General features: G+C 29.3%; 1 protein-coding gene across 1 annotated transcript in view; it reads right to left on the reverse strand.

Moving 5' to 3' along the window:
• Positions 1-585: 585 nt before the first annotated feature.
• Positions 586-13,290, reverse strand: part of LOC119605500 — a 44,876-nt gene continuing 32,171 nt past the window's right edge. Inside the window, exons 2-6 of the mRNA XM_037958654.1 lie at positions 4,917-5,216; positions 4,274-4,511; positions 2,992-3,420; positions 1,437-1,821; positions 586-1,365 (exon numbers count right to left, since the gene is read on the reverse strand). Coding sequence (XP_037814582.1) covers positions 1,361-1,365; positions 1,437-1,821; positions 2,992-3,420; positions 4,274-4,511; positions 4,917-5,185 — 1,326 coding nt within the window. The 5' untranslated portion in view covers positions 5,186-5,216 and the 3' untranslated portion in view covers positions 586-1,360. The remainder of the gene's footprint in view (positions 1,366-1,436; positions 1,822-2,991; positions 3,421-4,273; positions 4,512-4,916; positions 5,217-13,290) is intronic.

A 13,290-nucleotide genomic window follows, 5' to 3' on the forward strand; every position in this document is an offset into this window, starting at 1 on the left:
GAAAAAAGTCGAAAATTTGAAAAAAGTCGAAAAATTTCGGAAAAGTCGACTATTTATAAAATACTAAAAGTCGAACTACAAAAAGTCGAAGTCGACTTTTTTGTCCCAACAAAGTCAAAAAGTCGACTATCCTATAAAAAAAAAGTTGAAGAATCGATTTTGCAAATAAAAGTCGAAAAGTCGAAAAAAATCGAAGATGAAATTTTCTTTTTATTCACTTTCTTTACAATTTTCTGTGTTACACTATACGGTTTGGTTGTGAAATTACCTTAAAAATATTTATTTCCTTTCGGAAAGAGCCGAAGTAAGTCGAAAGAAGTTCGAAAAGACGACTTTTCATAAATCGGAAATCGAAAAATCAACTTTTCAACTATACAAAAAGTCGACTTTTGTTTCAACTATAGAACCCTAGCTGAAAAACTCATATAAAAAACGATTTTTACTGTAGTGCAGCAAAATCGCTGCTTTCGCTATATTATTACTGGTAATGCAGTTTTCTAAACAATATTACCCATAAAACTGCCTTATCTTTTAAAATCCGGGCAAAAACGTTACTTTTAGTGAAAAAAAAAAGAAATCGTTTTATTTTTTTCAGTATATTTTATTTTCATTATAAATTATATATAATAAATGTATCGAATGTATCTTAAATTAACACATATAAAAATTTTAAGTATATTTTTCTTTATATAAATCATAACTAGCTCATACTTAAACTATTTACATTTACATTGACATTTACTTTTCTTTTAAATATTTACACATAAAACAAAAAAGGCTAGTATAACAAATTATCATTAAATTAGTTTTATTTTTATTAACTATTTTATTAATTTTTCTCACATTTTGCTCGTGTGTATATTAGAAAAAAAGGACATGTTTCAGTCTTAAAAAATTAATTATATACGAAAAATATCTATGGCAAAATAGAAAATTTTCTTAAAATACATATTTAAATGACTTATAAAAATTTATATTTAATAAAATATAATAATAATGACGAGTATTTTTTTATTTCGATTTTTAAGTAATTATAATAAAAAATATTGCATTTATAAAAATTTAAGGAAAGCGCACTCTTTAAAGGGCGGGAATTAAGGTTTTTAGTTTGACACATTTCAAACTCCTTAATAGAAGAAATAAAATCACATAAATTAAAAAAAGCTGCGCTAAAACAACTTTTCTTTTTTTTCATAAGAAATAATAAAAATTTCATTTATAAAATAAAAATTACAAAAAAGGAAAGAAATTTAAAATAAAATTTTGTTTATAATTAATATAAATAACACAAAATAAAGTTAATAAATAAGTCAAAAGTTGGCCAGGAAACCAAAACACTTGTGGAAAAAAGTTATTTTGCTTATTCTGCAAAGAAAAAGAGGAAAATTACACAATTAAAAGAAGTTTTATTTAAATTATATTTCGTTATTACTAACCATGGGCACTTATTAAACTACGGGCATCCCATAGTGATAATTGCGATTGTGATAGACGATGATTTTGTGAGTACAATTTATAGGGATAATAGGCATGAAAGGGTTGATATTGCTGATGAAATGTGGCTATAGGTATGGGATGGGCTGGTTGTGGTGGCACTTGCAATAATTGTTGTTGTGATGCTGAAATTTTACGTGCAATTTTTGCCTCTTTTTTACTCATTTTCTTATTACTGTCACTGGGCTTAGAGGTCTTAATGAAATTCGGTATACGTGCCAAAAGACCACAATAGTAAGGATCATCTTGTTTTTTGCGATTTTGTGAAGATTTATTCTTTTTACTGGTCAACATGGGTACAGCTTGATTGTAAATATCATAATCAGGCTGAAAAAAGAGAAAAAATAATGTTACATTAACGGATTACAAATTAAAACAAGTAAGAGTGTTATATTCGGCTATGCCGAATCTTATATACCCACCATCAAACCTCGTTTGACTCGAATGAAACTTACTTATGTCGAATTTCATCTATATATTCGTATTTTTAGGCCAGTTATAAGCATTAAAGTAATTTTCTGAAGGGGACATTATATAGGGGGGTAGGGTCAATTATGGGTCGATCCTCATAAAATTTTGTAGACAGAATTTGGTTCGTATTAAATTTATTTGTGTCGAATTTCATCGCTACACTCGTATTTTTAAGTCATTAATGAGCGTTGCAGTCATTTTCTGAAGGGGACCTTATATCATGGACCGATCAACATAAAATTTTTTAGATAGATTTTGACTCGTATGAAACTTACTTATGTCGAATTTCATCTATATACTAGAATTTTTAAGCCAGTAATGAGCGTTAAAGTCATTTTCTGAAGGGGACCTTATATGGGGGGTAGGGTCAATTATGGACCGATCCTCATAAAATTTTGCACAGTGATTTTGGATCACAAGAAACTTACTTACGTCGAATTTCATCGCTATATTCGTATTTTTAAACAAGTTATGGCTGTTAAAGCTGCTTTTCGAGGGGCCACTTGTATGGGGGCTATCCGAAAACGTGGACCGATATTGCCCATTTTCAATACCAAGCAAACCTTACCTATAAGAAATACTTATGTGAAATTTCAACCCTCTAGCTCTTTCCATTCGGACTCTATCGTGCTTTCAACAGACAGACAGACAGACAGACGGACGGACGGACAGACGGACAGACATGGCTAGATCGTCTTAGAATTTAATGAGGACCCAGAATATATATACTTATGTGGGTCTATGACCAATATTTCGATGTGTTACAAACGGAATGACAAAATCAATATACCCCCATCTTTTTTGATGGTGGGTATAAAAAGTAACTGTAATAATGTTTACACTAAAAAACTACTAAATTTTGCAACTCATAGTTAAAGTCTCCGAAAAGACAATAAAATGCATCCCTGTTACTAATTGACATTTACTACTACAATTCGCGCCAATTTTTAAAACATCGTCTTCTCGTGTTCGTGTTACTTCTTTACGCGAGTGATTAATTAAATAATTTTAAAAAAATATCCTTACCTTTGGCATATACGGACTCTCTTCTATATAATTTTGCATATTATAAACACTGCGTCTTCCTTTACTCGATGAATTCGACGAATTATTCGAATCATCTGAGGCGGCTGGTGTTGGATAGATTAAACCAACTTGACTTTCAATCGTTGAATAGGGATCCTCACTGCCTGCAACATGACCGCCTACTGCACTTAATGGCAAACGTGTACCCATGGCATCTAGAGATTTTGGCAACGACTGCAAACGATTCTTGTACATATCAATGGCTACGACATTTATGACCATTATCCAAAGCGGACAATTGAGTAAATTGTTATTCGTTTTAACCAGCGATATGGCCGACAAACACTGTCCCTCGAGACGTGAACTCTCGGGATAAGTGCGGGAAAATTCGCGATTTATATTCGTTGTAAATTTACGCATATCGAAAAGCTAAAAAAAAGAAGAGAAATTTGTGATTTAGTTGATGTCTTCTGTGAAAGTGCAAGGTAAGTGGTTAAATTGCTTTTTTTTTTAATATAATACAATTTTGTGGAATGAAACTATGCCGTTGCTAATAATGTCTATAGAAATGTTGATTATGTTTCCTTCTGTCGATTTGTCGTTGCTAATAATGTCTATAGAAATGTTGATTATGTTTCCTTCTGTCGATTTGTTATTGTGTTCCTTCATCTGTGTGTGTATCGTAAAATAAGATACCGTTTTATATTGTCCTTTGAAGATGAATATCATTCGTCAAAATTGCTTTTAATCTTTGAGGTAGGTCAACACAAAACATTGATAGATAGTTAACTTAATGCATGCAGTGCTTTCGGTTGGACATTTACTAGATTTGCCTAAAGAATACTCAATAGACTAGTCCAAAGACTAGACAATAGAATAGTTAAAAGACTGTCAACACATTAGTCTATTTCATATACTAATCAATAGACTAGTTAATGGACTAGTCAATGGACTACTCAATAGACAAGTCCATAGACTAATCCATACAATAGTCTATTTCACAGATTAGTTAATAAACTAGACAGTAAACTAGTTAATAGACTAGCCCATAGATTAATCAACAGCCTTATTCGAGGACTAGTTAGTATACAAGTCCTTAAAAGAGTCAATAAACTTGTGAATAGACTATCCCATAGATTAATCAACAGCCTTCTTCGAGGACTAGTTAGTATACAAGTCCTTAAAAGAGTCAATAAACTTGTGAATAGACTAGTTCCAAAGACTTTTTACTACATATTTGAACTGTGATAGTATTCACTTATTAATTTGTCTATCCACTTACCTTTGCCGATGTGCCAGTTGTCAACGCCATATTGGGTAACTGTAAAATATCTCCGCCAATAACTGTTTCCTCATTCGTTTGACTTGTATTGTGTACAAAGACACCACTTTTACCATAACGCTTTACAAATATATTACCAATATCATCCATTTTGATTTTGAAACCATCGCCAATGGATTTTTTAATGACTTTTATTTCAGAATCTCGCATAGGATTATCGAAACCATTTAAACCAATTCTGTAAATAGAATTAAAAGAAAAAATATTAGAAATGTTATAAATAACAAGGGAATTTTGTTGGAAATTTTATAAGAACTTGTTCTAAGTCCCTTCTGAGAAATTTTGCAAATTCGAAATTAAAAATTTTTTAAAAAAATTTAAGATTTTCATAAATGTTTTAAACGTTTTCAAAGTAGTATCAAGAAAATTGAAACAAAAAATTGATTTTAGTCTGGAGACTAATTTACTTTAATTTTTCGATTTTGAACTAAAAATTTAAAAAATAGTTTTATAACATTTTTAAGAAATGTTCAAAAATTCGAAATTATGTTCGGAAATTGTTTTATTCGAAATTAATTTCTAAATTTCAATTTCGAATTTAAAAAAAGAATTTTAATTTTTAAAATAAACTTCTTCAACTTACCTTACACCATCAAAACCCTGTTTCGAACCATTTATCGATATAACCGATGATCTGGCATAAGCTTTGGCGACACGACGATTCTTTTCGAAAACAATAATTTTCGCCCAAATTTCATCATCAATTTGTTCCCATTTTGCCATGACCTCCTCTAAATGATCACGAAATAATTTCTCTTTGTCATACCAAACATCCTCCTCTTCTTCGGTATTGGGACCAATGGCATCCAAATTATCCAAAGAACGTGAAATGATTTTGCGACGTGAAATCATATTTGTTTTGTTTTTTTTTTAATTTATTTAGCTAAAATGAAAGGAAATAAATTAAAAATAAACAAATTAGTTGTGTTAGGTTTAAAATTTAAATAAATTATTTCTTTATTAGTTAAATATTGTAAAGGTTTTTGACTTTTTTTTTCTTTCTTACAACAACCGACTAATTCTTTTGCATATTATACTTAATTTTGCAGTAATTATTATTAAAAAAAATCTATTTTAAATTAAAAATTTCAAGCTTTGAGACAAGCTAGATAAGAAAATAATAGATAATTATAGTCTGCCAACATTTTACTAGGTTTTTCGAAAAAAAATCTAACTTGAGCAGTATAAATAATAAGCAGGAAAACAAAATTATTAACAGATATAAAGGCGAATGACTTTTTGTATTTTTGAAAACTAAATTCTTAATTTAAAGTTTAAATTCTTGCTTAAGATTAATAAATAAAATAATTTTTTGTTGAAACAAACTTTTGCTTGAAGTTGAACTAAAAAGCTTTAGCGCTGTAATTTAAAATTCATTACATGTTTTGTGTATGTAAAGTAATAGTTCTTTTTCTTCTTCTTTTTGTGGTAATCTGTTTCTGGTGGTAATATATTATTAATTTAACGCTTATTGTTGTAAGTTTAGGTTAGTCATAAAATATATAAACATATTTTTTTTAAAGATTTTTAACAATTTCTTTAGTTTTTGTTTAATTTTGTATGCAATTTTTGGTTAACTTTTAAGAATTATGGTTTTTTAAATTTTGTTAAATAATTCATATGCATTTTAAATGTTTATTTTGGGGTTTTGTATTATTTATAATTTTAAACACGTAATAGGAGCGAATTCTTTAAAAAAAATTTTGAAGTTACACCCAAATTTATTTGAAAGTCTCATATTTTTCTCTTAAAAATTATAAAGTTATGGGATTTATGCTTTTGCTAGATTGGTTTTGCAACAGAATTAGTTAAAGATATTATTGATAATTGTTAAGTGTTTTTATTTTTTAGTCAAAAATAATCTTTTAAATTGCCGTTGAGGCAATTGATTATTAACATAATTGCACATATGCCTTTAATTGTGACATAGTTTTTTGCATTTTTAAACAAGTAATGTACTAGTCTATAGAAAAGTTCATAGACTAGGCAATAAACTAGCCCTTAGTGGCTTACAATGAACTAGTTCATAGACTAGTCCATAGTCTAGTTCGATTAGTTATAGACAATCAATAGACTTGTCCATAAACTAGTCTATTGACTAGAATAGAGTGAATAGACTAATCTACAGACTAGTCCATAGTCTGGTTCATAGACTAGTCAATAGTCTAGTTCGTAGATTAGTGCATTGTCTAGCTCATAGACTTGTTAATAGACTAGACCAAAAACTAGTCAATAGACTAGTTCAAAGTCTAGCGCATAGCCAATAGACTAGTCCTAGTTCGTGGATTAGTCCATTGTCTATAGTCTAGTCTTTAGTCTAGTATTGTCTAGTATAGTCTAGTCTATAGCCTAGTCTAGTCTGTAGTCTTGTCTAGTCTGTAGCCTTGTCTAGTCTATAGTCTAGTCTACAGTCTAGTCTATAGTCTAGTCCAGTCTATAGTCTAGTCCAGTCTATAGTCGAGCCCAGTCTATAGTCCAGTCCAATCTATAGTCTAGTCCAGTCTATAGTCTAGTCTACAGTCTAGTCTATAGTCTAGTCTATAGACTAGTCTATAGTCCAGTCTATAGTCTAGTCTATAGTCCAGTCTATAGTCCAGTTTATAGTCTAGTCTATAGTCTAGTGTATACTCTGGTCTATAGTCTAGTCTAGTCTATAGTCCAGTCTATAGTCCAGTCCAATCTATAGTCTAGTCCAGTCTATAGTCTAGTCTACAGTCTAGTCCAGTCTATAGTTTAGTCTATAGTCCAGTCTATAGTCTAGTCTATAGTCTAGTCTATAGTCTAGTCTATAGTCTAGTCTATAGTCTAGTCTAGTCTAGTCTATAGTCTAGTCTATAGTCTAGTCTATAGTCTAGTCTATAGTCTAGTCTATAGTCTAGTCTATAGTCTAGTCTATAGTCTAGTCTATAGTCTAGTCTATAGTCTAGTCTATAGTCTAGTCTATAGTCTAGTCTATAGTCTAGTCTATAGTCTAGTCTATAGTCTAGTCTATAGTCTAGTCTATAGTCTAGTCTATAGTCTAGTCTATAGTCTAGTCTATAGTCTAGTCTATAGTATAGTCTAGTCTATAGTCTAGTCTATAGTCTAGTCTATAGTCTAGTCTATAGTCTAGTCTATAGTCTAGTCTATAGTCTAGTCTATAGTCTAGTCTATAGTCTAGTCTAGTCAATACTTTTTTTAGAAAAAGTCTGTCATTATTAACAACATTTCAAACGGATGATATTTGCCCGAATTTTGTTTTAGTAATTAAGTTCTCTAAAATATTTTTATGAAATAAAACTCCACTAAACAAGTTTACAATAAAATTCTCCCCAAAAAATTTGTCCCTGACTTTCAACAAAAATGTTTCAAAAAAATTGTTGCACTTTAACTTTTTTGTTTCAATTGTTAATTATTTTTTTTATGTCGCATTAATTTCTCTTTAGTTTATACGGCTTTTTTAATTATATATTTCAAAAAAACCCAAAATATTTTTTAAAATAAAACACTTTTTTTTTTAAACAAACATTGGTGCTGGTCATTAACCCAAAATTGGAATATTAATCAGTAGTTTTGTGGACCATTTTTGGTAATAGCAAATAAAACCGCTTGACATTAATTTAATTAAATGAGTTTTGTATTTGGTTTTTTAATTGTAACCAAAAAACAGAAAATCTAAATAGAGAAACCAGTCTAAAAATACAACCCACTAAGAAAGAAGAGATAAAACAAAAGCAAATTTTGTTAAATTAAAAAAATATAGAGTTTGAAATATTGAATCATTTAATAGAATTGGATTTTTCTGCATTAATCCATAAACTAAGTTTGTAAATTAAATTAAAATTTCACGTTAGAAATAGAGCACAATGTTTAGTATTAAAGTTAACAAAATGTAAAAATGTATAATGTAAATAAACTTTACACCCAAAAATTACTTTCGAAACAAATTTACACATTCCTCAGGTTCTTTAATTTAAATACCACAAAAACAATTTTAATAGAAAAAGAAAGTAAAAAATTTTCTTTACAGAAACACTTTTTATTTCCCTTTTAAATAAAACCCAAAAAAATGTTTAACATTTCAACACGTTTTTCTTTTTAAAGAAAATATAAAAACTTAATCAAATAAAATCAATTGAATTGTCATGCATCTCATATTGAATACTACGAATAGTTTTCTAATAGCTCTCATTTAATTGAAATTAAAACATTACATTCTTACATGATTTAGTTCAATTTATTTGATTTAACTATAACAAAGTTGCACGAGTTTATTTTTATGACGTCTTAAAGTTGTAAATATTTCTATTTCTTTTAGAATTTTGAATTTTCACTCTTGACACATATATGACGGAGGCAAAGTGTATGACTAAGTTACGGTTTTGAATATTTTATTTACAATATTTTTTGGTTTGTTTTAGTTTTTATGTTTTTTTGTTTTACAGCAGTACTAACTACTAGCTTGTTTGTATTTCAATTGAATGTTGGTGATAAATTCAAATCACGGCACTTTTTGTTGTTGTTTTTGTTTGTTTTATTATATTTCAATATTGTTGCTGTCGCTGTTGCTAGACAAAGCTCAAAAAAAGTCATAAAAAAAACCTTATAATACTAAACAAGTACTTGGCTAATTTTCATAGACAATTTTCAAATCGACAGCTGGTATCAGCTAATTAGTAATGGAGGTATTTTGATGTCATGTTAAAGATTTCAAAATGTCTTTCATTTAAGTTACACATTGTCTTCTTATTGAAAATATGCCCAGGAATCAATATAGTTTTCTTTTTTTAAACATATCGCATGTCTTTATGGACCAATTTTGCTCATAGACAGACTCCAAGAATAACTTAGATTACATTAAGCCGTTATAGTATCGATAGTGAATTGAAAGTAAATCTGATCAATACTGAACTTGTACTATTCTCTAGGAAATATAACATCCAATCTTTCACACTGTCGAGAATGAATAGAATCGAACTCTCACTTTCGAATAGGTCGAAAACCTAGGTCTCATCATAGAAACTCTTTATGGTCACAAGATGGGGAATAATACCTAGGAAAGCAGGAAAGCATTGAATATAAATTCAAATTACACACTTCTTGACATAATGCTATTAAGAAGAATACTCTTTGAGAATGCTTACTAACGTTAGTTCTAATAGCAGGATCATTTGGAACGATTCCAACAGACCTGATGGCCACGGATATCATTCAAACTAAATGCAATCGGATTATGGTCGCTTAGACTCTACGCACATGTCAGCGTAACTGAGAAACTATTTAATACTCGGAATAATATTGCTTTCTGTACCTCCAAAATCATGTTTTTAAAGAAACTTTGGTTTTGTAAACACCAAAATTTCGAGACTAGAGAAGAGTCTCTCTCCATAGCTAATAGTTTCGCTGTTGGATGCTTTTCCTTGAAGAAATATTTACGAAGTATTTCAAGTGTATTAAGAAGCAATCCTCAGTAGAATCTTTGAGAACGACTCCAAAAAAGTTGCTTCTTCATTATTCTTACGTGGATTTGGACAGACCTGATGATCACCTTATGAGCAATAAATACGGAAATCAGACTAATTGCTGTCGCCTTATGTACACATGGACTCTACGTCTAAGACAGTGTACTACTAAAGATGTATTCATATTTTTCTGGACTCCCAAATCGACTTAAAGAAGCTTTGGTTTCATAATCTACTTAAGAAGAGTCTAAAGAAGATACAAAGAAGAGTCTCTTTCTCCATAAAGTCTTCTTGTTGTTGTAACAGTTTCGGTGTCTTTAGTTCTATCTTGATTAGGAATTGTTTTGTTCCGGAGTGAAGATCATTCAATTGTCGCTAGAACGTGGTTTGTTCGTTTATACGAAGAGTTCTAAAGGAGCAGAGTGAATCGGTCTGTATTCGCATAGACTTTACGTACAAGCCTGTGTACTGCTGAGAATTTATTCACTCTTTTCTGGACTCTCAAAGAAACATAGGTTTCATAATCTCGAAAATTTTCTTACTAAAGAAGAGTCTCTCTCCTCATATAGTCTCCCCATTGTTGTTGTAACAATTGCTCTGTCGGAAACTCTATCCCGAGATAAAACGCCTGGTTTATACAACAGTTACTGAGCTAACAATCTTGTGCCGATTAGAAATTGGTTTATTCCTAGTGGAGACCGTCCAGTAGTCGTTGGAACGTGGTTTCTCCGTTTATGCAGAGGATTCTAAAAGATCAGAGTCAATCCTGAATACGATCCTCTTCAGGCTGAAATATCGGGCATTAGATCTGGCGAACTGGCAAAGGTATTCTCCTGATTGTAATCTATCACTCTTCTGTTGTTATGCAACGGTCTTGATCAAGATAGGCAATTTCTTCCCAGAGTTCGCCGATGCTATTAAGAAATCTTAGAACTTTCAAATCTCAAAGTTGTTTATCTGGTTTTAGAATTTTCCGAAGTTAAGCTTAAGTTTTTGAAATAATACTGTGGGTGTCAGTAGATTTCGATTCCAAACCAATACTGATTCTGAGATCTCTAATCTCTCACTCTTCACAGTAGTCCAGTTCTTTGCTCAGAAGTCTCTTTTTCCACAATCTCTTGCAAATGGTTCTTGATTTATAGAGAAGATTTACCGAAGGTTAAGCCTACATTTCCAAGCATTTTCAAATGATAGTATGGATGTAAGTAGATTGCGATTCCAAACCAATTGGATATTGGGATCTGGATCTATAATCTCTCTCTTAACAGTAGTTCAGTTCTCTGCTCTCTTCCAATTGCTTCTTGATCTGTAATGTAGATTTCTAAGTTTTTCAGGCCAGTTGGAGAAATACTCTTGCCCTATATTCAGAAAGATTTCACCAATATTATATTACGTTATCGCGGCATAACACCAGACAATAAAGTACTCTCCCTTAGCAACTTGATAGTTGTCGCCACTGGACATTGTAAATTTGATATTTGTATATGCAAGAAGCCTTGAATAACTGTTTATAAATTGGGGATTATCTCATTTGGAATAAGGCTCTAAAACTTCAACGCCTATAGCGGTCATATTTTCATGTAACACATTAGGACCTAAAGTATTCACATGTGGGAACAGTCTTTTACGAACTGGGGTCTTTTGAAAGACCTAAGATATAAACAAATACATATTTGTCATTATATTTTAAAGATGTTTCTAATTAGCTGTCTACGGCTGTAAACCAATGTATGTATGACTGCATGTACAATGAATTAGTTTGTCATTATTTTGTTTGCACATCATCATAATCATCATCGTCGTCATCAGAAACAGCAATAAGTAGCAGCAACAATAATATTATTATCATTGTCATATATTACTCGTACTATATTTGTTGTATTTGGTATGCACCTCAGGTTAATGTGACATTGATTTTCGTTTATATAGTTTGAATTTTTTATTATTTTTTTTTGGTTGTTTTTGTTTCTTCTATTGCTATTGCTATTTTAATTATTTCATTTGATATTGGGTTTTTTGTCTAACAATGGACATTACACATACTCTGACTTATAATAGTCATTTGTAGCATTTGAGAAGAAGGTTTTTTTTATGTTATATTTCATTGAGAAAGTGTAGTGGCTTTTTAAAGTCGTTTAGTAAGTTCTTAAGCTAAAGTTGTTTTGATTTTGTTTTAAAAAGATTTCTTTTAAAGATTTATTTGCTTAAAAGATTTCTAGAGTTGTTTTTTTTTTCTATAGACCATATAACATCATCAATATTTATTCTAAACTAGAAAGCTTTTGTTTTTTTGGTAATCAAATTTTATAGAGCATTAAAATAATATATGGACTACAATTTGTATATTTTTGTTAACGTTGGGAATTACTAATGATTTCATTTAAGAAAAACAACATCTTTATGTTGCTTTTTGCTATATATAATTAATCTACCCTTAGTTTTAATTCAATTTTAAATGATAAAACTATTAATTAAATTAATTACACTTGTAGTTATATTGATTATATCTGCCAACCAACTTTTACTTTTAACACATGTTTGTCTGAATTATGTTTATTAAATAGCTTTTAAATCTTGCCATTTTAAGAACAAGTTCTATTAAGTTTTTTTTGTTTAAAAACTGGTTAATTTTAGTTATTTTAATTCAAATTTTAAGCTAATATATCGTGACGTAAATTAGAACAAGTTTATTTTGTCTGTTTTTAGTTAATTTATACAATTTTTGTCTTTTTCTTATTATTGTTTAAAGTCAAATTTTCCGGTTTTTTTCTTTAAATAAAATATATTTTTTGCATAAAAATTTTAATTATAAAAGTTTATGTTTTTTGTTAAATCACTAGAATTACTCATGTTTCAAAAATATTTTAATCCTATTAGTTTTGAAATATCAAGTAAAATCAAGTTAAAGTTGAAGATTTGTCAAAATTAAGCGGATTTTTCATATTAAGTAACATATTGAAATCAATTCTAATTCTAATAAACTAATTCTTTGCTTTAGATTCATTACAAATTGATTAAAAATTTTATAAAATTATTAATTTTCTAATATCTAATATTAGTAACATCTTCTTGACAACTATGTCTCTGTTTGCTTTAACTAAATGTTGATATCATCTTTCTCTTACTAGTTCTTTAATTACTTTATTATAATACCCCTATTGTTTTTAACTCCTCCTTAGTATTATTAGTTTTTTTACAATGAGAAAATAAACAATAAATTTTAAAACATTCAATCATTCATAGTTTTTTTTTTTGTAAAACTATTCATAATTTTATAATTTATAAACATTATTTGCCAATAAAATGTTAAAATCCAGTTTTCTTTGATTGTTATAATAATACCGATGTTTTTGTTACAAAGTTTTGACAAATTTATTTAAATTTACAACTTTATTTTTTATTTATAAAGTTTGCAAAATCTGCATAAAGTTTATAAATTGAAATTAGTTGAAAAAAGCATGAGAAAACCACAAACAGTTTTGATAATGGTTGTGATTGTAAACTGAACTTCAAACA

Source organism: Lucilia sericata, unplaced genomic scaffold, assembly GCF_015586225.1.
Source record: "Lucilia sericata isolate MDLA Ls3-8-SP2 unplaced genomic scaffold, ASM1558622v1 Contig000491F_arrow, whole genome shotgun sequence".
In the NCBI taxonomy this organism is placed as follows: domain Eukaryota; kingdom Metazoa; phylum Arthropoda; class Insecta; order Diptera; family Calliphoridae; genus Lucilia; species Lucilia sericata.